The sequence below is a fragment of the Pyxicephalus adspersus genome, chromosome 8, assembly GCF_032062135.1.
Source record: "Pyxicephalus adspersus chromosome 8, UCB_Pads_2.0, whole genome shotgun sequence".
Classification (NCBI taxonomy): Eukaryota; Metazoa; Chordata; class Amphibia; order Anura; family Pyxicephalidae; genus Pyxicephalus; species Pyxicephalus adspersus.
This window is the reverse complement of record NC_092865.1, coordinates 54004064-54032040: the sequence shown is the minus strand read 5'-3', so window position 1 is coordinate 54032040 and position 27977 is coordinate 54004064. Positions and strand designations below refer to the sequence as shown.

Here is a 27977-nt window from a genome sequence, read left to right as displayed (position 1 = left end):
CATGTTGTTAAGCAAATGCACTGAATGTAGGAAAAAAGGTTCGCAAGATTCAAATTCTGGAGTTATAGAGACCGGAAGTTTGAGTGCCGCCATCTTGGTACTCCCAATAGTAGTAGGAAGTCTGGAGAGAGTGCAGTGTAACCCCTCTGTCATTCGAATGAAGCGTACTGTGAACTGTGCCTGGATTTATAGAACAGAAGAATGACCAACGGCCAATTTCTGATGCGGTCAGGTAAAAACAAAGTGTAAGATAATACAGAGAGGAAACTGAAGCTTTGCTATGCAGCTGCAAAGCTTAGGAGTGATTACTTTTGCCCACTATATATTATTATTTTATTACAATATAATAATTTGTGTTCTGTAATATTTTATATCATCCTTGGCTTTCAGGACCCTGGTATTTGGAGATGTGCCGGTGTATCAGCAACCATACCTTGAGATGATTTCTAAAGATTCTTCTTCAATTGTCTACATCATGTTTTACAAACTTTGCTGCTTCAACTATATTTTTTACATGTTGCTTTGGTTTACTGAGGAACGAATCTAAAAATCCTATAATACATCAAATGAATGCAAACAGCCAATATTTACATCATGCCTGATATCCTCTATATATATCCTCTATATATATCCTCTATATATTCGGTGCCGAATCCTGACTGGTGACCATCTATTCTTGTCTTGTTAGTGCTTGGAGTTCATCATCATTTGTGGGGTTTTGCTTGTTCACCCGTTTTTTGGAAATTGACCACAGGTTCTCAATGGGAACTAAACCCACGCTTCTCACCTGTCCATGTTCCAAGGCTGGGTGCTGCCATCTTTCTTTTTCTTCTTCTTTTGAGTGATCTTTGGCCATCTTGATTGGCCGTGATGGGATGATGTAATTCCCGTTCAGGCATAAGGGAGTTCAGGATTGCCAGTTTCTCTGCTCTCGCTCTTCTTTTACCATCTCCGTCCCTCTTTCTGCCTTAGTTTCCCTCTCTTTCTCTTTCCTTCTTTTCCTTTCTCTTTTCCCCCATGGTTTCTGCCCCTTTATTCCCTCTCCCTTCTTACCTCACTCTTTCTTCCTCTCTTTCACTTCTTCCTCTCTCTCCTTCTCTATCTCTTTTTCCACCTCTTATTTTTTCTCCTTTTCTCCCTCTCTTTTCTTCCCCTCTCTTTTCTTCATCTCTCCTCTCTTCCTCTCTCCCTCTCTCCCCTCTCCCCTCTCCCTCCCTTTCTCTACCCTCTCTCTCGCTCCTCTCGCTCTCTCTCTCTCTCTCCCCTCTCTCGCTCCTTTCCCTCCCCTCTCCCTCTCTCGCTCCTTTCCCTCCCCTCTTTTGCTCCTTTCCCTTCCCCTCTCTCTTTCCTCTCCCTCTCTCTCTCCCCTCTCTCACTCTCTCACTCCGTCTCCCCTCTCTTCCGCTCTATCTCTCACACTCTGTTTCTCCTTTGGCTCTCTTTTGTTCTGCAGCTTTTATGGTGTGTTTTGTTTTTCAAATGATTTATTGATTTTTAGGGATTTTACAACAAATATTATGGAAAATGTTGGAGTCACATACAACAATAAATTTCCAACAATCAAACAAGTTCAACAGAAGAAAGATAACTTTGCAAATCTTCTACTGTCCCAATCTGTGTACTACCTGCAGAACTTCAGTCTCTCCTTTATGTATTTTTCAGAATGAAGTGGCTTCTCTTTCTGAAACAAGGCCATTGTCCAAAAGTCTTCATATCCACCCACTGCCAATGTTGAGCAAGCTCTGCCCTGGTGGCAACACAATTCTGTAGCAAATACTTCAGGAGAAGACAGTTCTGGCATTGCTAAAAAATGAACTCGGCTTATCATTTTGTATCAGGGCCAAAATACAGTGAAAATGGGTTGAAGCCACAAATTTTGCTAAACACAGCATTTGTGTCACTGGAACATTTGGTCATGGTGTCATTCTTAACATGTGTCAGATTCATTCAACTCCCCATTCTGTATGGCTGTGCACACCAGCACTTTGATATCACATGGTCCAGAGTGTGCAAGGGATTATGGTGTTTTTGAAATGACCCCTGATGTCTCCTTGCACAGTGCTTGGACAGATCAGGGACAAGGTACTCCCGATCTGCTCCTATCCCAGCCAGGGTCTGACAGCACCGAAACTGGATGTTCTCCAACTTTGCAACACTTTTTGTTGTTTAAAGTTTTCAGAAGATTTTATAGCGGTAAATGTGATTCAACTCCTTGATTGTTAGGATGTAGAGACATATTTGTGGCAGTCAAAAAACTAATGAAGACAATACCTGTAATTATCATATTTGGATGTTAAACAAAAATTAAAAACAAAATCATTATGACTCCTCCAATTATTAAGATGAAAGTAATAATTTGTCACTGTTTTTACTTGCAGGTGTTGTATAATTCCATAGCACCTCAAGATGAAACACATCTGTGTCGCTCAGGGTATAATAAGGTGTACAATATCTTCGCAGCAGTCCCCTCTACTAAAGAATACGGTCACCTATCTTGGAATTAGGACTTTTTGTGCTCCTGCCTCTAAACTTCCTGACACCAAACCTGTTTCAGAGGATCTGGGTGTGAGCCCATTGCAGCGATGGAAGGATGTGGGGAAGACAGTGGGCAGAAATACCATGCAAGCAGTGTCCACCACAGCCAAAAACTGGTGGGACCGATATGAAGAGTTTGCGGGACTTGTAGAAGTTCGAGAAGCTCAGGGGAAAGTAGCAGAGGTAAAATCATTTTTGGATTAGTGCTGTTTTTCTGCATAAAATAATTTTTACTGCCCTGTTGTGTTGATCCATTCCTGCATATCAGCTAAGAGGTCCCAACACAGTGTAAGTTCCCTGTTGTGTCAGCAGCTGAGTTCCCACTGCTTCCTTCTCCCTCCAGTGAATTGTCAGCTCAGCTCACCATGCTTCCCCTCCCAGCAAAGTCATTCAGCAGCTTTGTTCCTCAAGCTTTCCCCTTCCCAATACTGATACAGCCACTGCCTCTGCTCCTCCCTACAAGCTGTGACTTCCCATCTAAACTTCTCTCCCTTCCATCAAAAACTCAGCAGCTCAGCTCCTCATGCTCTCACTTCTTAGTCATAAATTAGCAGCTCAGGTTCTATTCTCCCTTTTCCAACAGTGGTTGTTGCACCCACCTAGCAGTGACATAACAGCTCTCATTAGTGTAGCCCCCTAATCTGGAACTCCTTCCCCCATTACAGATTGGATAGCTACTGAATAACTGCCAACAGCAATGTGAAAGCTGGTGGCAAGTTTACATTCAGCTATATGGTTTATTTATAAAGCACTGACATAGTGAATCAGAACACTGTAAAAGTGAATCAGTCACTGGCATTTAAAACACACATTTTTGGAGTGTGTCTGGGTCATCACAGTACAAACTGACACCCTATTGTTTGCAAATGGAACGATAAAGCTGTGATTTTCTAAAAAATAAACTTGAAAAGATGTTCTTTTTTTATTACGTGAATACTGTGTAATAACGAACAACAACCTTTGTCATTTGTTCTATCCTTAGGCTGAGAAAGACTTCATGGTAGCACGTGGGATAGTACGAGAGGCCCGTGAGAGTGTTGAAGTCCAACAGGTAAAGCTGAAGGAAATTCGGGATCGATTAGATCGAGTGTCTCGAGATGACGTGCAGTACTTGGAGTTGGCTACTCTGGAGCATAAACTACTGCAGGTACAGCATACTGCATATGGATTGCAGGCTCAGAGAAGTGGGCGGGTTGTGTTTAAAAATAGTTCCACTGTAATATCTTGCTGCTGTATCTGCTTAAGAAATAACATAGAATGTGTAATAATTCACTTACAATCAAAATAGGAATGAATTCTGAAGATCGTTTTAGAATATAGTTGTATCTGGTTATGTGCATGCGGGCTAAGTAATGTGTGTGTTCCATCTGCAGTGATTTATTACCTTTCATAGACATCAATGTACTACCCCCAACAATGTTTTATGATACTCTCTCTAAATAGCCAGTGCTATCTTTGTTCAGGCGTCATCCATGGTTAAGCTACGTACACACTTCCAATTATTATCGTCGGAAAACGAACGACGAACGTTCCTGCACGATATATACGAACGATCGTATAGCACCGATCCTGCACATAGAGGTAACGACACGATCGTTCGTAGATATTGTACACACAATAGATACGATCGTTTAAGCGATAGAGAAACTATGTGCATGACAGGAAAGTGAACGGACGTTCGTTCATCACGCATGCTCTGAACATGGACGATCAACGAACGACCGTACACACGAACGATGTTCAACGATCGTCGTCCAATCCGATCCGCCGGTCCGGTCGTTCGTTTCCAACAACTTTCCTCGTTCGTCGGCGTCGTTGGTTACTTTTTTACGAACAATTTTTTGCCCAATCGATCGTTCGTCGTTCGATTGGAACGAAAAAAATTGGAAGTGTGTACGCACCTTAAGCACCTACTTTCTGTACACAGATGACACAAGTTAATGACACATGTTCTTCATTGCAATCACAAATGTCTGAAAGATCAGCCCCTGCTACAGCCTCTCACCTTGTAACTTGATACAAAGTCACAGTGTTTTAGTCTGATCACTGGAAGAAAATGAGAAAAGGCGCCCTGCTACCTGCTTTTTTGAAAACCATAACATTGCTGAATATTATGTCACGTTAGATTATAAATTTTAAACAGGATATATATAGCGCCAACATATTATGCAGCGCTGTACATTAAAAAGGAATTGCAAAATGACAGACAGATACCGACAGTAAAACAGGAGGAGAGGACCCTGCCCCAAACAGCTTACAATCTAAGAGGTGGGGGAAGTATCACAAAATAGGGGGAGGATATGGAATGGTGCATCCGATGAGTCACCGGGGGAGTTCCCGGTGACGTTGGTGCGTGTGTACGCCCTGGCCGGGCGGGGCGGGAAATTCAAAATCCATTTGTATTGCATTCAATAAAAAATAACTGTATTGAATGCAATACATTGGATTTTTATGTGTAAAAGCAGTACATTGTTTTCAAGAACATTTATTTTACAATATATATAATAGTATGAGTATAATATGTATTTTTTTTTTAATTAATTTTTTTTTTAAATATATAGTTTTTTTAATTTATTCAATTTATTGTTTTTAAATGATTTTGTGTTTCAAGCTTTATTATACTCATACTATTATATTATACTGTAAAACCAATTTTCATGAAAAACAATGTACTGCTTGATGAACTGACAGAAATGAATCACCCAGGAGGTTAAACCAAAAACAAGGATCATTTTTACTTTACATAAAAGGGTTGTCTATCTTTTTATGTAAAGTAAAATTTTTAGTGATAGGTCCCCTTTAAATCCATCCTGTATACTCATGGATTTTCCATCTTCTGTTCATAAACAGTATCTGTAAGGGGGAGCTCTTGCCTTTTACAAGAATACCACTATGACAGATATCCTGAAGAGTAACAGCCTGTGTGTTCCGTCAAATCCCCTGACACATTGGTTATTACTAGTCTTAATTTATGAAAAAACAGGCCCCTGGGGGTCTGTTTAAAATTATACAGAACAGTTTGTAAAACTGATTTTGAAGTATCTGGGGAGATAGAGATCTTCCTATGTTTCCTGTGACATTTTCCTCCTCTCGGAGATCTATCTGAAGGAGAGCCAGTGAGTCAACCTCAAATATGTAGTTTATTAATCAAATTTCTTCCATCCAGGCTATAGCTAATCCAATCAATGGTCTTATGTCCAACATGTGTTCTGTATTTCCAGCTGAACTATTATTACAATTCTAATGGGACAAGCTGCAGGCACATGTTAACCACTTAGATGCAGTTCTAGGCCAATGATACCTCTTATCCGTGATTTATTATCAGCTGCGAAGAGTTTTTCATGGGGCTCCTGTTCATATTTTTTGGTAGTTCTGCAAATAGGAATAGTTTATTTAAAGGGAATCCATACTGTAATGAGTGCACTTAGGGAAGGTACTGGAGGTCGTTGCCTTCTTTGTTATTTTTATTTATGAAGACTTTAATAAAATATTAATATTAAAGGAGATTTAATTTTTAAATAAATATAAACGCATTTCCTGATACATTCTTGTTTTTTTTCCTGTCCTTCTACAATCCCTTATCAGATGCTTTATGCTTCCAATTTCTTAATTTTATATTTTCAATATCCTATAAGACCTTCCTACTGCTCTCTGTCCCTCTGCTCTCCATTGTGCTTTTCTTGCTTTTTTGCTGCTCTGTTTTCATCCAATCTCTCCAGGTGCCTAATTCATGCTATTCTTTGAGCTTTTATAAACCCGACTATGTCTACAGTATCTATAATTTGCTCTAATTTGTGGTTCATTCTTAGGCCATGTACACACGTCAGATGATTCTTGTCCCATAATCCCCTCAGGGCTGATATCGGATGAGAATCTGGCGTATGTACATTGCTCGTCGTCCATGGTTCATGGATCCGTCCTGACAAACAATCGTAACGAAAGTGAAAGGGAGAGAGCGCATCGGTGTGCCGCTCCATTGTCCTCCCCCCTCCTCTCCTCATGGAGCAGAACGGTGCTGTATGTACAGCGTTTGTTCATGCATCTTTCATCCGTTTGTCGTTGGAAAGGATTGTGAAAGATTCTTTCCAGCTGCAATTATTGCACCTGTGTACGTAGCCTTATTTTCCACATTCTCTTTTATTCTTGTATAGTCTCATTGATCTTATACAAAATGTTTCAATCAAATACCTTCAAACTAGTCTTATCTCGGGTAACATGTTCACAGCCAGATGTTACCACTGGTCTTAATATGGCTTTATAGATCCTAAGCTTTGATTGTCGGTTTAGTGCTCTACTTTTCTTTAGATGTTTATAAGCATAGTAACATTTGTTATCATTGCGGATTCCACCTTTATTCTCTTTAGTGAGATTCTTCTTATTTGTTTAATTCATTCTAAATCCAAAGTATGGCTGTGTATTTTTTGACTGGTAATTGATTAGAGAGTACTCTATATGTTCTTGTACATTTCATGTATTTTGTTTTTGACTTGAAAATTGTGGGCCCTGCCTTTAAAGTAGAACCAAAGTCCCACTTTTGAGAAATCTATCAAACCCAGCTTCCCTTGCACTTGCCAGGAATGAAAGTCCTGCAAGTCTGCACGGGTGTTCCATTACTCCTCATGGATAATCAGGATGGGTGAAGATCATACGAAAGAAAAAGAAAAGAAGGACGGTGGCGGCACCTACAGTGGAATAGGGGTAGATGAGTAGCGAGGGGTTAGTTCCACTTTTAGACTTCTTTCTGGAGTACCTTTTAATTTCTTTACTAGCTTTTCCTGATACCTGATAAAACAAAAAACGTCGTTTGTGCCTTGCCAAAGGTTGTATTTCTGTTCATCCATTCCCGAGATATACACTCCTTTCACACATCCATATCTATTTACATAGGAGAGCCTGAGTTTTCATTGTTGAAGTAAAATAACTCCCACAGGTCTTGTCCCGTCCTCAGCATGTGACTGGAAAGTGGAAAGAAGAAGCAGCATACTGGTGATCTAATTTCTGTATCTCTCTGCACTCTCCTTCCTTAAGCATTTGCTGTGCATTGCAAGAAAGCTGACTCTTTCCATTAAACTAGTCACAGCTGCAAGAGCTGGTTGCTAATACCAAGTCAGATTTGTGAACTTTCACTTTCACTGCTTTCATCATGTTCACAGACTATTTTGCTGTCTTATTAGTTGTTCATGATCTTTGCCTTTTAGGTATTTAGGCTGGGATCAGTGTGACAACCCCAAAGCCTGCAATTTCCAAAACAAGAAGTACTTCCTTACTGCTTCCCTGCTGTCAGAGCCATAACTTTTTTTAGTTTACTCTTTTAACCGTAAAAGGTTGCTCAGTAGAGACAGTTCAGTTTAGTAGAAGTTAGTCACAGTAAGAAAAAAGCTAGACAACCCTCTTCTCTCCAGACAGCAGTGGCTGAAGAAGGGGACTCTCTTTGCAGTTACAGAGGCTGCTGGTTAGTGCACACTCCTACACTCTAACCCTATTGAAATCACATTTGCACCCAACTCCAAAACCCCCAGCTCCCCTCAATTACCTGGAGTGAAAATGACTTTTGGGAGCCTGGATTTAGGATCCTGATCTGTGACAATTGAGAGCCATCATGTAAAGATCTCATTGTAGTGTGCAACAAATTTTATTTTGTTTAAAATGTCTCTTTTAGGAGGAAAAAAGACTAAGAGCATCGTACAACCATGCAGAGGAGAGTGAGAGAGAGAAGTTTTCCCTTTTTTCTGCCTCCGTCAGGGAAAGTCATGAAAAGGAAAGGACCAGAGCAGAACGGACGAAGAACTGGTCGATCATTGGATCGGTACTAGGAGCAATCATCGGGGTGATGGGATCAACTTACATCAATCGCGTTAGACTGCAGGAACTAAAGAGTCTGCTTCTAGAAGCCCAGAAAGGACCAATCAGTTTACAGGAAGCCATACACGAGCATGCCTCTGTGCATAGGAGCCAACAGCAGGACCTGGGCGAGCTCATTTCAGCACTACGGAATATGGTACCAGCTGGGCTACCTCCCAGCCAAGAATCTCAGAAAGGAGGGCCTGCAATTCCAGTAATCTCATCGGGTGTAATGGATGAGGAATTAAAGGCAATTAAAGAACACATGACCTACACTAAGGAAACAGGAAAACACTTGGAAAGTTTACAGCAGCTATACGGGAACCTAGAAAAGAATATAAACAAAATTGCAACGGATGTGCAAAGCGTCAAGTCGAAGGTTTCTGTGCAGACTTCAGATCGGCCAGTTTCCAGATATGTTCCGGGGGATGGAGGGCAAGAAGCACCTCTGCAAAGTTTCATACTTGAGTTGGCTGATGCAGAGCAGAGATTGGGAACAAAGATAAATAGGAATTCCATATATTCCACGGCACTGACTTGTACTGTTGTTGCGTTGATATTCCCTGTACTATATATTCTGTTGAAAGGGAACTAGATACCAAACTAAAAAAATAAAACTCTACTCCTAATCTTTGTTTTACAAAAACTGTTTTTCTTTCTCTTTTGTTTTTATACATGGGTAGCATGGGGTTAGTTCAGTGACTAGCACTCTTGCAGAGCTAGGTCCCAGGTTCAAACTCACCCAGGACAAGAGAGTTTGCAGGGTCTCCCTGGGTTTCCTTTGGGTACTCCCGTTTCCTCCCAGATCCCAAAAACATGCAGTTCGGTTTATTGGCTTCCCCTCAAAACTGCCCTTGGACTGTGTTAGTGACATATGACTATAGTGGGGACATTGTGAGCCCCTTTGAGAAACAGTTAGTGACATGACTGTGGACTGTGTAAAGCGATGCATAATATGTGGGTGCTATATAAATTCAAGTTAATAATAATAATAATTCCATGTGATTAAATTCAGGCAGACAATACAACTCTTCAATAAACATATGGGAGTTGCTTTACCAGATAAAAAATTGGAATTCTTTTCCTTCCTTTCCTATGATTAACCCAACCCTCCTGACACACCATAGCTAGAAGAATGTCCACTTGCATTGACTGGGTACTGAAGAGGAAGCAGCAGACCGATGAAGTCATCCCTTTACTTACCTCCCCATCTTGTCAATATAGAGCAATGCGGCAAAAGGCTATACTTGTTTTATTCAGAAATGACAAATGTTGTATTTTGCATGGGCATAGAGCAGCTTTTCTCAACCATGTTACAAGTCTTATGGAACCTCCACTATAATTACTATATCCACAGCTTATAGTAAATTTGTGTGATGGTCAGTGGAAATAATGTCACCCTTACAGATAGCAAAAAGATTGTTGGTGTCATTTATAATGAACTGAGAGGCACAAACTAATGCTAATTGCTCAAGGAACCCCCAACAACCTCTGGAAAAACCCTGGTTGAGAAACATTGGTTTAGGTAAGAGAAGAGATGTTTCTGAGTATAAAAACTCCATTATAAAGCATCATTGAACCCAAATGAAACAAAAAACATACAGAACTCAGGACTGTACTTAATTTAGTACATTCTTTATTACCAATATCAAAGTTATTAGTCATATTACAATAAGTCTATTTGAAACATAAATTTTGCTTCTCTGTTATGGGGTGACATGAGTCATGAAGACTTTCACAGCAGTTTCTCAGTTTATGACAATGTTAGACATGACTCAGATATATAAAGTAAAACAAGAACAAAAATGCTAATCCTATGTAATTGTAAAGCTTATTACACAACAAAAAATGTATATTGTGCAGATTTTCTTTCCTTTGATGTGTTGGCTAAGATAATTTCCAGGTCTACTGATTTGGTTCACAAACAAACCACAACTCCTTGTCATTTAATTACATAGATAACAAGGATATCTAATAACACTGCTTTCCGGTAGCAGGTCAGTACAGAAGAAATGACAAGAACACACTGGGCCTGATTTAATAAAGCTCGTCAAGACTGGAGAAGATAGACTAGCATGGGAGATCTGAATGATCCAGCAAACCTGGAATGGATCTGGTCCAGGATTGAAAACATTTTTCAGCAAACCACAAATCATTTTTAGGAAATCCATTTCATTTGCTGAATCACCCAGGTTCTCTCATCTTCTCCAGTTTTGGAGAGCTTTAATAAATCAGGCCCAATGACTCTGGCAGGTTAAACAGGACATGCAGAAAACATACTTGTCTAGCAAAAAAAAGCAATGTAGCCACCACATCCAAGGATTAGTAAACTAAAATGTTTATTTTGGGGTTTATATATACTTTAAGTAGTCAGTTTATTGAAGTCAAATATCCCAGTTCAAAACATATTGAGTCATAGCCTGCTCGAAACCAGATTTGGTTTTCCAGATCTAAGATATATCTTCCTGCAACCCCTCCCTTCACCACCACAATCTCAATCTTCATGCTGCAGCAAGAAGAACCAGTATTGCATTTTCCATAATATTTCCTAAATGAAACATTTCACAGTAAATATGAGATGACTTTAGGCCATGTTCACACTAGCTGTTTTTGCAAGCAGCAAAAGCATTTGAGCATTTTAACCACTTGCAAAAACAGGGATAACATTGGGCCAAATGGGGCCATTTTTTATTCTTTATCTAACAGGTGCTACAGTTAGTTAAAATTTAGGGCAACCAGTGTTTGACAGTAAGTAGGTGCCTAAAGGAAGATAAATTACATGGTGAAATACCACTAGTCTGAATATGCTTATTCCGGCAGTAGTAGGTGGGTACAAAGAACCTAATGTGAAACTAAATTTCCACTTTAAAATTTGTGATCAGGCAGGGTTTTATTGCAGCAAAGGACAGGCAATTTCCCTCTGCAATAAGCATTCACAACTTGGCGTTGGATGCCAGGATATTAGGAAATTGCGGCTTCCCCTGAGTTACATTGTCCTGGTCCAGCCAATCAAGATGGCCACTGGAATAAGAAGAAGGAAGATGGTGGTACCCTACAAAGGAACAGGAACAGGTGAGTATAACAGGGTTAAGATGTAGTTTTAAAGATGTAGTCCCAAGTAGTTATAGGAGCAGAAAATGTCTGTCTGCCATTAACCATCCCACATAGTAATAAAAACTGTTTGATAGGACTGGTAACAGAGCTGCAGGTCACAAAATGTTAAATGCACATCTTCATGTTAGGAATGCCAAGAAATAAGGTACTTCGATCTGCAACTTGAATCCGCTATATATGAAACAGGCTGTTTATTGCTTTAATACTGAAATGTTCTGGAGCTTCTTCAAAGTCCCATTCAGCGGTTCCCTTGGAAATGGCAAGGAACTCCGCCAATGTGGTCAAGTAGCACGTTGGCTTGGGTTTTTGGGATCGAATGTCATGATTTCCATGTGACTTAAACCTGTGTAAACACAAATGAGAAATAGAACTTTGAAACTTCCTGGACAACCTACCAATAAAATAATCAGATTAAAATCTCACTACATAAATAAATGCTGGAGACATAGCTAAAATGTGTTTTGTGTTACTGGGGACTGGGGAAAAATGTTTACCATATAAACTAAAATTCTTTGGTTTCTTAAATTAGTAAAATATGATTAGGAATTGACTTCTGTAACAGCAATAACCACAACAATTATCATTCCTTAGCAGAATAAAATACAAGCAAACAGCTAAAAAAAAACAAATCACACACATATAAGGGGACATTTTCTTACCAAGAGATTGTGTTTTTGTCCATTCATTCCTAGAATTTACACAACTCGTAACAAAGCTATGACTTGCAATGGAGAAGACCTGATTTTTCTCTGTCCTTACTGTAAACTTTGACTGGAAAGTCTTCATGCCTTTCAGTTCACATTCTTCTTTTGTATGTACACTGAGCTACCCATGTGCAGCTCAGTGTGTTACTAACGTTTGTTGGGTTCTGTAGGTTGAATCTCAAGCTACGTGCACACATTAACAAGCTTGACTCTTGGACATGTTGAGCATGTATATAGTGATCCCCCAACGTCCTTTATCAATTCACCACTCCACCACTTCTATGGGGGAGAGCACAGCAAGGTACTGCTTGCTGGTACCCTCCTCTATGGAACAGAACAGCGTTGTTCGTTCTTTCATCTGCCACTGGAAGTTATCTCAATTGCCATTGGACCTTCGGTACCTTTTTTGTACCCATACAGGAGAAAGGTTGGAAAACAACGGAGCATTGTCACCCCATAGCAGAAAGTGCCTGAACCTGGACCAGACAGGAATTTCAGGAATTATTTTAATTATCTACAGATTCCTAAAATAATAGTTTTACTTTTGAAATGATAATAACATGTTAAAACTTGTAGATTTTACTGGTTGGGTTTACATGTACTTTTCTATAATTCAGGCTTCCAAATATAAAAGGCTCTATAATCCACTGGAATGTGTGCTTAAATCTTTTTCCACCTTGGACTTGTGCCTTGTTTTAATTGTCTATCTTATTGGCTTCTGTTGTGTGGTCCTGGCTGTATTTAAAATAATCATTGTAAAAAAAAAAAAAAAAAAATACATTACTTTTCCACTCTGCGATACTAAGGTCCAGGCTCTCAAAGGAGTCATCGTATTTCTGTACTGGAGAGTCAGGGTCCGAGTCCTGGTATTCTGCTAGATATGGATGTGCCAGACATTCTGTTGCAGATAATCTTTTTTCTGGGTCCAGTTCCAGCATTTTTTCCAGCAAATCAATCTCTGGTAAGAGGGGAAAGAAAGACATGATGAACTACCTGTCTGAATTGTAAATGCCAACCTTGCTCTGAATTGAAGTGTTTTTTTATGCACAGTCAGGTATTGAAGTTTTAAGTCAAAGCTTATTTCACCCTATCACCAAACTAAAAAATAATATTCTGGGTAGGTAACTTTCTGTGTCGGATTGGCCCATCCCCATCATGATTACCTAGCTCTTACCTACCTCCTGTACCGAATGGCCCTGTATCACCGGAATCTTTTAAACCTCTGGCCAGTCGGTTTGGTCCATTCTATGTTGCCAAGTAAGAGATTTCGACAACTTTGACTTTTATGAGAAGGGGTCCAACCGCTTAGGTAAAAAGATTTGGGTCAGAGGCTTTGCTATTAGATTTGATATAAGTAGGCATCTGGGGAAGGATTGTGATGGAGGGGTCTTTAGGTTAGAGGTGGGTTAAATTGTGCCTTTTTTTTTCTTTTACCATTGAATAGAATAGGGATGGGTCAAAACCAGTAAGTTTTGCAATGTTTTCTATGTACCCTTCTCTTTTTTGTCCTGGTGACCATTATCACCAAGACAAAAACAAAAAAAAAAGAAACCAAGGTAAGGTGGAGAACTATTCTAATGGGAACACCTGTTCTGATGACAATTGTGAATTTCTCCAGACATTGTAGGGATCTCTTTTTACTTCCAGTTTCATCTCTGGAATTGGATGTAAAAGACATCATTCTCAACAAAAAACAGCAAAAAAATAAATAAATAAATAATCTTGTAGGGGTTTTAACTTTTAATATACTTAACTTTAAACTATAACTTTTACTATGTATATCCAAACTAAAGAAAATTTGGGTTATACACGTGTTGCTGAAGGAATGGACTGTCCGCCTAATTCCAGATCTAAACATTTCTGACAAGGCCAGATAGTAAGATCACTGACACACCATATAAGAAAGAAAGAAGAGCTTTGCAAATTCCAGAATCTTACAGTCAGGGATCTTTCAAAGAGGTCAATAGGGATGCACCAAATTCACAGACCACCCACTCACTCCTATTATTATGTGTGAATAACAGGTTATCTTTCAGGTGGTTTTCATACCTGGTGCAGTCATTGTTGGGAAAATCTCCTTAAAATTCTTCTTTTGCTTCGGTGGAAGCATTTTTAAATAATCCTGAGCCTGTATGGAGAAACAAAAGGCTGCTAGTCATATGGGCAAGTATTGAATAATGTTTGGGGGAAGAAATACAAACAGACCTGTACCAAACATTCAGAAAATAAAAAGTGCTAAAATTACTTTACTTTAATGAGCTCATGTTCCAAGACAGCAACTCAAAAATATTTCAACAAAACACACTTAGAAAACATCAGTCAGTAAATATGCAATTGGCAGCTTTTGGGCTTTAATTTGTCCCTTTGCCCAAACATTCACCCCACCAAATCAAACCTTCCCTTATTCCCCTGCCACTTTGTGGCTCCATTAGAGCACTTTGCAAGCACTTGGTGCTTTTAGGTATGGGGGAGCATGTGCCCCCAGGATGCAGCACTTGGACCTGGAAGCCAATACCTATGCTTTTTCAGACTAGATGCAATGCAATGGTCACAGAAGAGAAACCTTTATACCAACAGCTAAATGCAGATCTTCAATAGGTGCTTACATGCTTGCTTTCCATCTTGTTGATTAATGATGGTTGGGGACTTCCTATGACCTCAATAATTTTGTTCAGTTCGTCAAAATCTAGTATACGTGTTAAGAACAAAATACGTCACAGATCGGACAGGTTCTAAAATTCAAGAAGTTCATTGTTTTCCCAGAAAAATCATCTTTTCTGCAAAATAAGGATAACTATAATGATTGGGATCAAACCATCGGGTCATAATTTGACACTGCTGTGTCCCGGGGGGTGCTAAGGGTTGGCGGAAAAAAAAAACACAGTTCAGCTGGGGACCCAGGCAATCTATACTCCTGGAAAGAACCGTTTCAGAAGAGACTTTAATAGAGAATTGCTTTATGGGGAAGCTTTTTTTTGTTTGCAGGTAGTACTTTTTTGTTTAAAGAGACACTGTTACATTGTCCATGCTGGACAAGATGGCAATGTCTTTGGAAAGGGCATTTCTAACCTCCATATACATATCTTACCTGGCATCTAGTATGCCTCACGTTGGATTGGAGGGGCATTTTATCTGCTCCCCTGTGATAATGCCAAATCCTAGCAGCCAACCACTAGGTTTGAACAGTATCAAATAATTGGTGGGAATCACCTTACTGCATTGCTGGATTGCAGAATCCCAGAACCAGATGCCGATAGAGAAGGAGCTATGAGGAAATGCAGGTAAGGTGAGTATTTTCCATAGACACCATCACTTGGCCCTTTGGATATTTGGCAAGTTCTATTGTTCAGTAATCAGTTTCAAGTTAACCTGCTAAGTTAGACAAATGGGAGCTTCTAAAGCTGGCTTTGGAACTGGTGCTGATATACACCCAAAGCTCACAAAAGGATACAGTCTCCTCCAGGAAACAGAACACGGCCTGTAATCATTTCAGCCAAGATGCATCCAACAGACCAAATGTCCACTGTAAAGGAAGCAAGAGTTAAGTTAGCGTACTATGCGCAGAAAGTAGTTGCCTACAACAACCATTCAGACTGCCAGCAATATCATCCTTCATTGTCACTGCAAGGTGTAATATCTGCTCATATGTGTGTTGATTTCCTTGGGTTGACCCATTTTCCTTCCCAAACCAAAACCCATATGCTCCAATTTCACCACAACCTTCTCACAGTGTACACATCAAACAGAGCCCACAATATTTCCTGGCTGGATGATGTTTCGCAGCACCTAGGCCTTTGCTCCCCAGCCTTTTTGCCCCTTGCCTGTCCCTTTCATTCATTGGATTTCAGTCTATCAATTATAAAGGCTCAGCATAAATGTTTCCTCTTCCATTAGCCATGACCGGCTTGTATTGCACAAAGAAGCACAAAGACCCAGCGATGATGTAATTGGGCCATTGGGTTATAATGGAGACAAAAAGGGTTCTATTGAAAATGTATTGGCATGTTGATGTGGGTGAAATGGAAGAACTGTGGATGGCAAAATATTAGCAGGTCAAACTTCAGCTTTATACTTTATTAGTAGTAAGAACTGATGAAAATGATGTCTCTGCATTTTTAAAGTGATCAGATACCTTGCCCACATTGACAATTAGTATTTTTTTAGCTAGCTGGCAACTCTGTCAGGGTAAATTTACCCTACATTTTTAAATATCTGGCATTTCTGACACTTATTAAAAATTCCGATCACCTGTTTGGTTGTAGTGCATCCAATTTAAAATAATTTCAGGCGCTCTGTACCAGCGTGTCACCACATATCCAGTCATTTCACTCTCCGTTTGGCGAGCCAGCCCAAAATCTAAAATCTAAAGGCAGAAATGAATCTCATTGATATACAAAAAGCTCCATTAGGCATAATTAGATTATAATTATTCTGGTCTACGAGTGTGCCCCTAGGCTACTGCTGGGATTTCCATAACATGTACAATTCAATGCAAAGAAATAACTGCATTAGAATAGTGCGGTTAATGAACCGATGTCTCAGTGCCTCATTTTTTTGAAATTCAGACATTTAATAGACTGTATTGGGCTTATTTTATAATTCATTGAAAGAGCAGCAATAATGTAGAGTTCACTTGTCCAAAAGTCTGTACTTACATCAGGGATATGGGAGTTTTGATTGGACATTATGGCTCACTCCATTTTGCGCATAGCTCTACTTTTTACTTAATACGTCTTTAATAGTTTCATAAACCGACTATGTTTTATGGGTGATTAGTTTTCCTATCAAGTAATATGTTATTGTGAGAGGCTAAGGTTTTCTTTTAGGTGAACTTGTGCTTTCCAATAGGTCAATTTTACCTCTTTTTACCTAGCAGCAGATTCTTAATTTTTCTTTCAGATTCATTCTGCTCTTTTCTGGGAGGGAGGAAAGAAAGTCAAGTAAAACCTCAAAGTCACTTGAAGCTTACACTGGTTTGTCTCTTGACCATCATATGGCAGCACTAGGACAATCATGAGGCACTAATGCTGTCATATGGGAGAATTGTGGGGAGTCACATGCTCCTGCCATGAGAGGAAGGGAGCAAAGGAAAAGTAAGAACTTGCAGCTAAGAAAGGAGCAACAAATAAACCATAAAACAAAGCACTGCCACCCATCTAGATCTACGCATCCCACAAATGGCCACTGGAATAATAACTGGGTAAATTAACTGCATGTCACTATTACCACAATGGAGGGTACAGGGAATATTAGGATGAGATTACCTGTGATATCTCAGCCCTGATAAGGAATTCATATAAACTGACAAACACCATACAATAAAACAAACCCAAAACTTCAAGTAGAGGGGGAAATACTAGTCTCACTTAGTAGTATTGTAATAGTCAGATGGGTGTTGTTTAATCCCATACCTTAATCTCGTAGTTTTCATTCACCCCCAGATTGCTTGGTTTTAAGTCCTACAACATATAAAAACACACATATGATAAATAATTAGGGCACAAAAAAACTAATGCTGTGTTTGTTAAGCAGTGGTCTTTCTGTAGAGGTTCGAATCAATAGCTCTCCAATCAGCATGGGGATTTACTTATTGGAGAGGTTTCCAGGTCTGTGCATTAAGACCACTGTTTCTAAACACAGAGCAAGGGTCCTTCTGTGCAGCATGCCAGCAGCAGTGCTTTAGTGCATGCACATGCCTACACATTTATGTAGCCCATGTGCACTGCATTAGGGCATTCTTTTTGCATTGGTTGTGTAATGCTCCACAAAGGTCCAAGAATTGGACTTGCACTATTTTCAAGAGTGCTTTGCATCATATATAGTGCAGTGTCCCGAGGTGCAGCACAATGCACTCTGTAGGTGTGTTTGAGTAATAATAAGTATGAATGTCTCCACGCCACACATGGCACAGTATGCAGCACATGGCTCCTAAACCACATATGTGCACTGATGCAGCTAAAATTACTCTGTGCCCCCTGTATACTGTAAAGCTGAGTTGCATCTCTGCTTCTGTCTCAAATAAGGAATGTTTGCTGCAACTAGGTATTTATTTTCTATATTGATTGATGCAGCCATTGTGATTACATTTTCCCTTTCGCATCTCATAGAGCAGTGGTTGCCAACCTTTCGTACCACCCAGATCACTAAATCCATGGAATCCGGACCGCCCATGCATTGGAAGCCGTGTGCCACCGAAAAGGGAAAAAACTTCCCCAAGCCCTGCGCTTCTGTGCCCCCAGCATGTTTAGCAAGCAGGTCTGAGCCTGCGATGGAGTGGACGGGTTGTGACCATACAGGGGCCATGAACGGGGGGACAGGAGAAGGACCCAGCTGGGGGCCGCACCGGCTAGACCAGACCATCGGTTGGCAACTGCTGTCACAGAAGATACTGGGAGTGATGGGAAAGAATGGCTTGCACTAGGCATTTATTGGTAAATATCTGAATATTCTTGGATGAATCTGAGATGCAACACTTTATACATATCTTTTATTGTATTGCAATGCTCTATTAAACTATTTTGTGAAAAGTCTTATGCATTAAAATGCTTGGATGTCAAAATTCTGGAATTCACATTGTGATATTCATAATACAGACCTCCTGAATCTATATATAGTGAATGTAATCTGTAGTTACAAGAAACTCATGTTTAGTTTGGTGGATATTAGAAAAGCTGATACTGTGGTGGCTGAGCGAGGTGACCTGAGCAAACTATAGCAAAGAAATCGGGAACAAAAGTGGAGCTTTTGAACATTGAGACCAATCATATTCCTTGTTTATTTTGACATCTGAAGGGATACAATATGTCGGTTACAGTAATTGGCTACATTGGGTGACAGTCGGTCAAGTCCTGTCAACTTCCCAATTTTAAATACATGTTGCCAAGACCTTTTCAGGAAGAGACTGTATATTGGATTTAAACCCAACTTACCCTGTGTACGACACCCACAGAATGAATATACTGAAAAAAAATGAGAAAAATAAAATGAATAAAATTAAAATAATGCTTCATTCTCTATAAAAAGCTGTCGGGGCTATATACATATGGGAAATATAAAATATATAACGGGTTATGGCTGGTTACATGAACGGGAGCACTATGCGTGGCCTGCTGACAGTTGTGATAAATGTCTGTTATTTGGGGATCTGATAAGCACAGCTAGACTGGCCTGGAATGTACAGTGAACCCAGCATTCCTCTCTGATACGGCCCATTTATTGAGTAGGAGGCAACTGTAAACATACACCAGCAAGAATGATATTATTTCTGTCTCTTACTCCCTCTGAGCAATAAATATCTCCAAGGAATTCGCTTCCTACTGGCAGGAGAGATGCTAGACCTTGCAATGAAGACATTTATTTATTTCCTTACTGGATAGAGCAGGCTGGCCCACCTACTGCGGCATGCTAATGCAGGTATTTTACAAAAACTTTACACCTATTATTCATCCAAAGTCCCATAAGGCCAGTTGTATAAATAATGTGTGCTCAATTTGTAAGGCAATGAAATGGCAATGATTGTAGAGATCCCAGTGAGTCTGAGTTGGCATACACTAGGCAACACTGATACAATAAAATATTGCTGCCAGCAAAATTATTTTAAAAAATAGCGCCTTTGTCAATGAATCTTGGCTGTATAATTCATTGATCATTGAGTGATTCTTTTCCAATGGCCAATGGGTGACTGGCAGCTGTATTTTTTTGTACTGCATAGAGCAGTGGTCCCCAACCATTTGGAGCTCGCTAGAGACCACTAAGTCTATGAGCCATGCATCACTCAAAGGGGAAGAAACTTCTCCCAGAGTGACGTCATGATGCCAGAAGCCGCCCACTCTCCCATCCTAGGTCTGAGCATGCGATGGGTGAGTGGATGGGTTGTGTCCAAAGATACAACCTGCCCACCGCCCTGAGCCTGCGTTGCATACGGGAGACATGGTCCGCGGCTCCGGCCGATGGTCCCCCCCCAAGAGGGGTCCTTCTCCTTGCCTCACTAGGGGGTGCATCGACCAGAGTTGCGGACCACTGCTGCTCTCGCAGCCCATCTGTCAGAGGGAGGCATACCGAAGCTTGGGGACACGCAAACCGGGGCTTGGGGATCCCTTGACTTATGCCAGCCTTCCCACTGATTTTGGAAACAATTTCCATAAAGGTAATAAAACTATTAATATTGCCCAGTTAGTTTTCATTCAGGAAAATTTCAATCATTTCCCATACCTCTAATAGTGCATGCCAGGCATTCTAAACCTTTTTACCCCTGAGGAATCTTCAAAATAATTTTCAGGTCTCAAGGAACCCCTGCTAAAACCAATTTGTTGCGGTCAATGGGGAGAAAAGCATCCAAAATTGTGGCCAGTGGAAGGAATGCCCCTACACTAAAAACTTCACTGGAGTCATGCCATTGGCTCTACCAAGTGCCGTTGGCCCCAGAACTATGCTGGCATCATCATTGGTGATTATTGAATAGAGATTGCACATTTGGATTGCAAGGTGTACGACCATCTTTAGTACTGGGCCCTTTTCTTTAAACAGGTGCTCCAACCCTTTAGGCTAGATAAGACATTTACATTAAAGTGCACATCTTGCCCAAACTATTTTTGTATCAGGTGTGGAAGTATTAGGCAGGTTTTTATTGCTATCTGGTGCTCCATAGAAGTAAGGCAAGGTTCTAATCAGGGTTCCTCCAGAGGTTGTTAGTGGTTCCTTGAACAATGTAAGAGGAATTCTTCCCACTGATCACCACACTAATGTATATAGTAATTATAGCAGGGCTTCCCTGGTAAAAAGGTTGAAAAACACTGAAGGGGACGATTCCATCAGTAGCACAGAGAGAAATGAAAACACTTTTTAGACAGAGTAGGGGAAGGCTAGAACCCTCCTTGTCAATGAGACAGAAAGTGGGGGGTAGATTTAATTGAGCCCCAAATAGTACTAAACATAGATTTTAATCCTTCCCTGCGCTATAGAAAACTAAAAAATACTTTTTTTTTGCTTGACCTAAAACTTTAAATGACACACACAATGGAAGGCCACGATAAGAAGCAATTTATATTCTTGAGATATTAGCTGCTTCTGACTTTCTGATCTTGATAAGAGCAAGTAAAGGGGCAGACATTAAACTCTGCGTGAACACTGACCTATTAATCATTTCTTATAGGAAATACCCCAAAATAATCATTTGAGATTCAGCTTCCTTTTATTATTATTACACGGCATATTCTGATTGATTTTTAGAAGTCTTGCAGTGCAGAGGTGTTAATAAATTTACAGTGCAGGAACAAATCGATGAAGCTCGGTCATAACTCTTCCTCTCTGCATTGGTCTTGGCTCCGTACAAGCAGTGAGAAGTTTCCTCCTGAGAACTTGTACAGAGAAATGACTTTCTTGTTTTTTTTAAAAAAGGGTCAACTTAAATGTAAAATAAACATATTTCTTAATACTAGTGACAAACCTGAGCCATAGACCATGATTTATCAACCCGGTGTTTGTTTTGTATGCAATGCATGCTACTGCAGACAATCTGCTGCAGTTTTTTTTTTTATGTCAGCTGCCGATCGGAAACAGCAAGCGGAATATTTTCTAGCTAGTATTTATATAGCACCGACATATTACGTAGCGCTGTACAAAGTCCATAGTCATGTCACTAGCTGTCCCTCTAAGGGGCTCATAATCTAATATCCCTACCATTGTCATATATCATTACCACAGTCTAAGGAAAGATGATTAACCTAACTGCATGTTTTTTGGGATGTGGGAGGAAACCCATGCAAATAAGGGGAGAACATACAAACTCTTTGCAGATAGCATCCTGGCTGGGATATACATAAAGCACAATATAGGGGTTATGGGATCTCTCATCAACTGCTATTTAGAGCTCAGTTGCTTCCACTGACTTTCTTCTACCTGACTGATATAGGTAGTATAAACAGATTTAATCAAAAAAGCTGAAAATAAAGCTTTGCAAACTGCAGAGCAAGTAACACATTTTTAATTAGCGCTTTCATTTCTTTGTTTTTTAGGTTGATGCTGACCATGCCTTGCAAACACTCACATTTAAACTAACAGCACAGGAACATTTCATTAAATCTTATATTATCATCAATCCTTATGTGACTCCTATAAACTCATAAACACAGTTTTGCTCTGGCTGCTCAGAACTTGTTCCATCACAGGCACACAAATGGTTCAGTCCCGTGATGTGTCTGAACACGTAAGTCGAATGCTTGCAAAGTGTTTTTTTTTTTTTTGTCTGGAGCTGCTGATAAGTTGGGCTGACAAACAAGTAATGTGTGACATTAATAAACCAAGTGAACAGGCTGGCAGCAAGTCACATGGGAACGTCCATGTAATCCCCCCTTTCTTGTTTTGGGATGTTTTTATAACATTATGCTTGTTCTCCATTGTCCCCTGACAATATCTAGGTTATTTTCCCATACGAAAGTTCAAGTTCAATGCAGAACATATGAACTATGTTGAACAGCTGTTTCATTAAACTTTGTGCATTTTCTGTGGGAATTCCTTAAATGTATGTAAAATCAAAAAGTTTTTTTTAATTGTTTTAGAAAGGTTAGAACCTGTGTTAGATTTTTAATGCTTTGTGTTCTTGCTGGGAAGATTCATCTTTCTATTTGTTCTGGTGATCACGAGTCGTCAAGAGGTAGGAAATCCTACATTTATGAGATGTTATCAGGGCAAGAGGTGGAAATCCTCCAATGGACACACACACACACACATATATATAAATGTTTAGTATAATAAAACTATTATATACATGTTTGTTTGTTTTACTGATATCCTTGTGCCCTCTGTCCCTAAACTAAAGTAATCCACCCCCCTTTTCCACAGTTTTATACCTACCCGAGATTCGGCACCAAAATACCTCCGTGATGTCCATAACCAAATCTGTCCTGGCCTGCCTGCACATTACAGCCTATAAATTGGCCTCTCCATGGCTTGTATTCTGCAACTGGCCAAGAGGGGAACATAAAACTAATGCTGGTGTAATTTACGAAGGATTGAACTGTATATATTTTTAAGTAAAGTGCAGTGGTGTGGACATTTTATTTAACCTTGTGAGAAGTAACTTTTGGTACCAATCTATTCTTCTAAGAAACAAAAAAATCTGGAAATTTGCTTTAAGGTTAATGGGAAGGATTGAAACACTTATCAGCCTTTCTGTGTCCTCATTGGTGAGAGTTACTCACTTTATGAGTTCATTCTCACTGGGACCATAAGAGATGGGAAATCCAAAATGTTACAGATAGGTTATAAATACCTCTCACTATAAAAGAGAGTTAGAATGTTAGAAGCCGTTATAACAATCATGGAATTCCTCACCTGTAGTCCACGCAGGATCTGGTAGAGAAGATATCCGATCATTCTGCGGTTTAGTTTTTGTATCTTCATGACCCGTCCTAAGTCCAGGGGAATGAATGGCATGACAAGGTAACTGTAAAGCATACATATATATTATATGCAGGGCAATGCAACACGTCCACTTTGATGCAGACCTCCTTAGCAGAATATACTTAACATTCTTTCTATCAGGTGCCCTTATGTTCAGCCATTGGGAGCAAAATGAAATTCCCCAGTTAATGGAGTTTTAGCCTATAGAGAACTATGGATTCCATGTATCTCACTCATTGCACTCTAACCCAATCTAAAATCTAACCCAATGGGGCACAGATTGTCCCTGTCCTTTGGGGACATATAATTAGGCTGGGATATTGTATGTTCAACTGGGCCATGACTCACTAAACACACTGGGGAGACATTACATTGAATGCTACTTCTCAAAAGGGCCAATTACTGATATTTAATTGTCAATGTCTAACTGAGCCCAGTGTAGGGTTGGCTTACTTTTTCACTTTTTATATTCATGAACAATGAAGGATCAATAGAATGATCATTTAGCAAACCAACCATTCAAATAACTCATGTAGTCACCCATTCCTGCTTATGTAGGTAACAAAATTTTACTCCTACATACCACCTACTATTCTTTCGAAGAAGCAGATTATCTGACAAAAGCATAGAATTCCAGCTGCAACATTATCATATTGATATGGTCACAATGTGTTGTGTACATTCTATTTGATTTTTTTATTGTTGTAGGTATTAGTAGTAGTGTTTGTCGAGTATCTCACTATTCGATTCGACAGCTATTCGATCGAATAGGGGGATATTCCCAGCTCCGCTCCCCTGATTGCTCTTGGAGCCCTAGCATAACTATAGTATATGTTCTTGGATAGAGATTCCCCATCCAAGAATACAGGAGTCCCACAGGATCCCCGGGCATTAGAGGCTAAATGGGGACAAGTCTCCCTATTCAATCACCTCTAGTGCTCTGTGATTGGCTGGGGAAGGGAAAATTCTGATGTCGCTTGAACTGTCATCAGGGTTTACCTTTCCTCAGCCAATCACAGAGCACTAGAGGTGATGAATGGGGAGACTTGTCTTCATTTAACCTCTAGTGCCTGGGATCCCCCACTGACACACTGTGCAGCCGTGGGAATCCTCCTGTCATTGTGGGATAACCTGTAAAAAAAATAAAATGTTACCCAAATCACACACATTCAATAAATTACTTCAACATTAAAGCCTCTTTTTTAGGAAAATTTTTTACACAAAAATTTGCAAAGTCGAATCCTGTGTTTTCGGGCCACGTCTATCCGATTTCAAACAGCCATATTCGGGTCAAATATAAGGACAACCCGAATTCGAACACCAACACTAATTAGGAGGTAAAAATGTAGATCTATTATGTGAGGAATATATGGAAAATGTTTTCTCTGTTTATATTTTTAATGGACATTACATAAGAGAAAAACATGATTATATCTATCTCTTCATTTTCTGAGATCCTCAACCAACGTCTACATTTTGGGCCTACTTAGCCGAAGTCCCAAGCTTGCTTGTAGGGGTTTTATTCTTCTATGCCAACAAATTAAAATGGGGCATTTGGACACATTGTGTTGTTGGATTTTAAGCATCTTAAAATCTGTCCATAGTAGAGGTTCCACTACTTTATTAATTTTAGTTATCACACACAAAAAGGAAAATATATGTGTGCCCCCAAAAACACCAGTAGTTTAGGAACAATTATTGTTTCATATTCAAAAACCAAAAATTGGTATGTCTTTCTTCATAATTTTTTATTATATATTATCTTTTGGGCATTGAAGTTTGATAAGAAGAAGAATGCTTATCAATTTCCTTTGGTCAAAGGGAGCCACATAACCTGATGTTACTTTATTTAACACAAAATGAAAGAAAGAGAGAAAGCCAGGTTAATTGTTTGTTGTAACAATGTATTGGGTATAATATACAAATATATTCCTTAATTTCAGGAATGGGATTATCAAAAAGTACAAGTAATTTTCAGTTTTGGTTTGTAAATGTGTTTAAATAAAAAAAATGTGCTATAAATGCTAACTACTATATATTCTATCTTGATAATTTAGAGTATGTATTTTGTTTGGTCTGAGGAAGCCAAACACGTCACCCATTTGAAATATGATCAAGCGATACTTTATGCATATGAACCATCCAAAAACAAATTTTTAAGATATGTGATTGAAAGGTGTTTTAACCTCCCTACCGGTTCATTTCTTTCCAGTTTTATATGTCTAAAAGCAGAACATTGTTTTTCATGAAAATTTATTTTACTGTATAATATAATAGTATGAGTATAATAAAGTTTGAAACACAAAATCATGTAAAAATAATAAATTGAATAAATTAAAAAATCTTTATATTTAAAAAAAAATGTTATGTATTTTTTTTAAATACATATTATACTCATACTTTTATATATACTGTAAATTAAATGTTCTTGAAAACAATGTACTGCTTTTACACATATAAATCCAATGTATTGCATTCAACACAGGTATTTTGTATTGAATGCAATACATATGGATTTTGAATTTCCCACCCCGCCCCACCAGCAACATGCAACACACGCACCGACGTCATCGGGAACTCCCCCGTGACTCATCGGATGCAGAAGCGGGCCGGAAGAAGAGAGAAGAAGACGGAGATTGTAACGATGGACGCACGGGACATCGGCGGATCAGGTAAGGCTGTATTTACTATTACCTCCCATAGGATTACCACTTTTAGCAACTTTTTTCTACCCCGAGTCACACACGGGGTTACCTCTAGGGAGGGGTAATACATTTTGGTGTTTTTTTAGTGTATTAGGAATAATGAATAACATTTTGTATGTATGTTTTGGTTTTTGAATATGAAACAATAATTGTTCCAAAACTACTGGTGTTTTTTGGGGCACACATATATTTTCCTTCTTGGTTTTGATCTTTGGTTGCCAATGCATGAGTAATGCCATTACCTTATTTATTTAAAGCAGAAATAGAGGACACATCCATAAAATGCGGAAGGGTATCAGGCCTGGTACCTAGGTGCTCAATTTACCAAGCAAACACACCAGTATTACTATATTTAATTTTTACAAAAAGTGAAAGGTATTTTCAGTTGGGTCCAATGAAATTTGGAGTAGTAGGTGACCTACTTACAATGTCTGAAAAGATTCCAGGGAGTCATCGGGGCTGAAGACATTTAGCAGGGAGATAACCTGTAACAAAGAAGAGAAAGAGCTCAGCCTTCGATTAAAGGAAAACCCTAGCCAAAAACTATGTTAAATATTGCATTGAAACTTAAATGAATGGAAAGAGGAGAAGTCTAAAATTTAAGGAGGCCAGGCATTGGAGGAGGCCAGGCATTGCACGAGCACTGTAACAAGAACAGTGAAACCTTGCCATAGCTTCTCATACATGCAAAAAAACCACGTCGTCTTCCAGCTTGATGGTGCCATATTAGGTTTTGGCAACTTTGTTATACACAGAAATCTTTGATGATTGCTCATGTTCATGTTATAACATACACAACGTACACAATGAAATTATATTTGATTGGCTGCTCTCAGCAACACCCACATTGCATCCTCTTTGTCTGATCTAGTATTGCTGACTTACATTCTCATGTTTCATATGCTTTAAAAGGCGTAGCTCCCGGTAGGCTCTCTTTGCATGAACTAGAGACTGGAATGGGCGCAGCAGTTTCTTAATGGCAACACGTTCTCCGGTCACTGAGTCCTTGGCTGAGCTGTAGGAAAAGATGGTAAGTTATTGTATCTACCACTTGCATCCAGCAGGGGAATGAGATCAAGTTAAAAACTACAGTTTTTTCTGGAGCTTGATTTACTGCTAAGCTGTAAATGGCTTAAATATACTCTAATATGAACAGACCTGAACAGCAGGAGATCAGATTGCGTATCCCTTCCGGAAAATAACTCAGAGGACAGTCACATTCTCCTCCCTCTTCTTTAGCAGAGTCAATGGATCTGATTTAATAAAGCTCACCAAGACTGGAGAGAATACACTTTCATCAGTAAAGCTGGGTGATCCAACAAACTTGGAATGGATCTGGTCCAGGATTTAAAACTATGCTAGCAAATAGCAAATTACTTTGAAAAAACCCATTTCAGGTTTGCTCCATTACCCAGCTTCACTGATGAAAGTGTATCCTCTCCAGCCTTGGAGAGCTTTAATAAATCAGGCCCAATATTTGCCTTTAGCAGGGTCAAAATCTGCCTTGATTTCAGTTTTGCTGAATGTGGGGCTGTACTGTCATGGGAGCTCCCTATAATGAATCATGATTTGTCAAGTATAACTTTGAATAGGCATCTATGTACTGGTAAAGTGCTTCCTCTGCTAACTTTGCCCTCACCACCAGTTGGCATGAACCATGGTAAATAAAAAAATAGTC

The 27977-nt window shown here is 39.5% G+C and overlaps 2 protein-coding genes across 4 annotated transcripts; one reads left to right on the top strand and one right to left on the bottom strand.

Annotated features, from left to right (window-relative positions):
• Positions 1–92: 92 nt before the first annotated feature.
• Positions 93–9022, top strand: CCDC51 (coiled-coil domain containing 51). Of its 3 annotated transcripts, XM_072420710.1 has the most exons (5): positions 107–232; positions 391–683; positions 2379–2718; positions 3518–3682; positions 8195–9022. In XM_072420710.1, the coding sequence occupies exons 3-5, from the start codon at positions 2407–2409 to the stop codon at positions 8969–8971; spliced, it is 1254 nt and encodes a 417-aa protein (XP_072276811.1). In that variant the 5' UTR covers positions 107–232; positions 391–683; positions 2379–2406; the 3' UTR covers positions 8972–9022. The 3 variants fall into 3 exon arrangements, with proteins under 3 accessions (XP_072276810.1, XP_072276811.1, XP_072276812.1); XM_072420709.1 differs by lacking the exon at positions 391–683 and having other exon boundaries at positions 93–232; XM_072420711.1 differs by lacking the exon at positions 391–683 and having other exon boundaries at positions 124–245.
• Positions 9023–9990: 968 nt separating this feature from the next.
• LOC140337143 (mitogen-activated protein kinase 12-like) lies at positions 9991–27314 on the bottom strand (the record flags this gene model as incomplete). The annotated part of the gene is given in 11 exon segments (XM_072420712.1): positions 9991–11833; positions 12979–13152; positions 14244–14322; positions 14801–14880; positions 15646–15717; positions 16443–16557; positions 17606–17653; positions 19124–19153; positions 23526–23637; positions 26726–26784; positions 27185–27314. Coding segments are annotated over 11 exon segments (961 nt in total), but the record flags the coding sequence as incomplete, so codon positions are not given.
• Between the last annotated feature and the right edge of the window lie 663 nt (positions 27315–27977).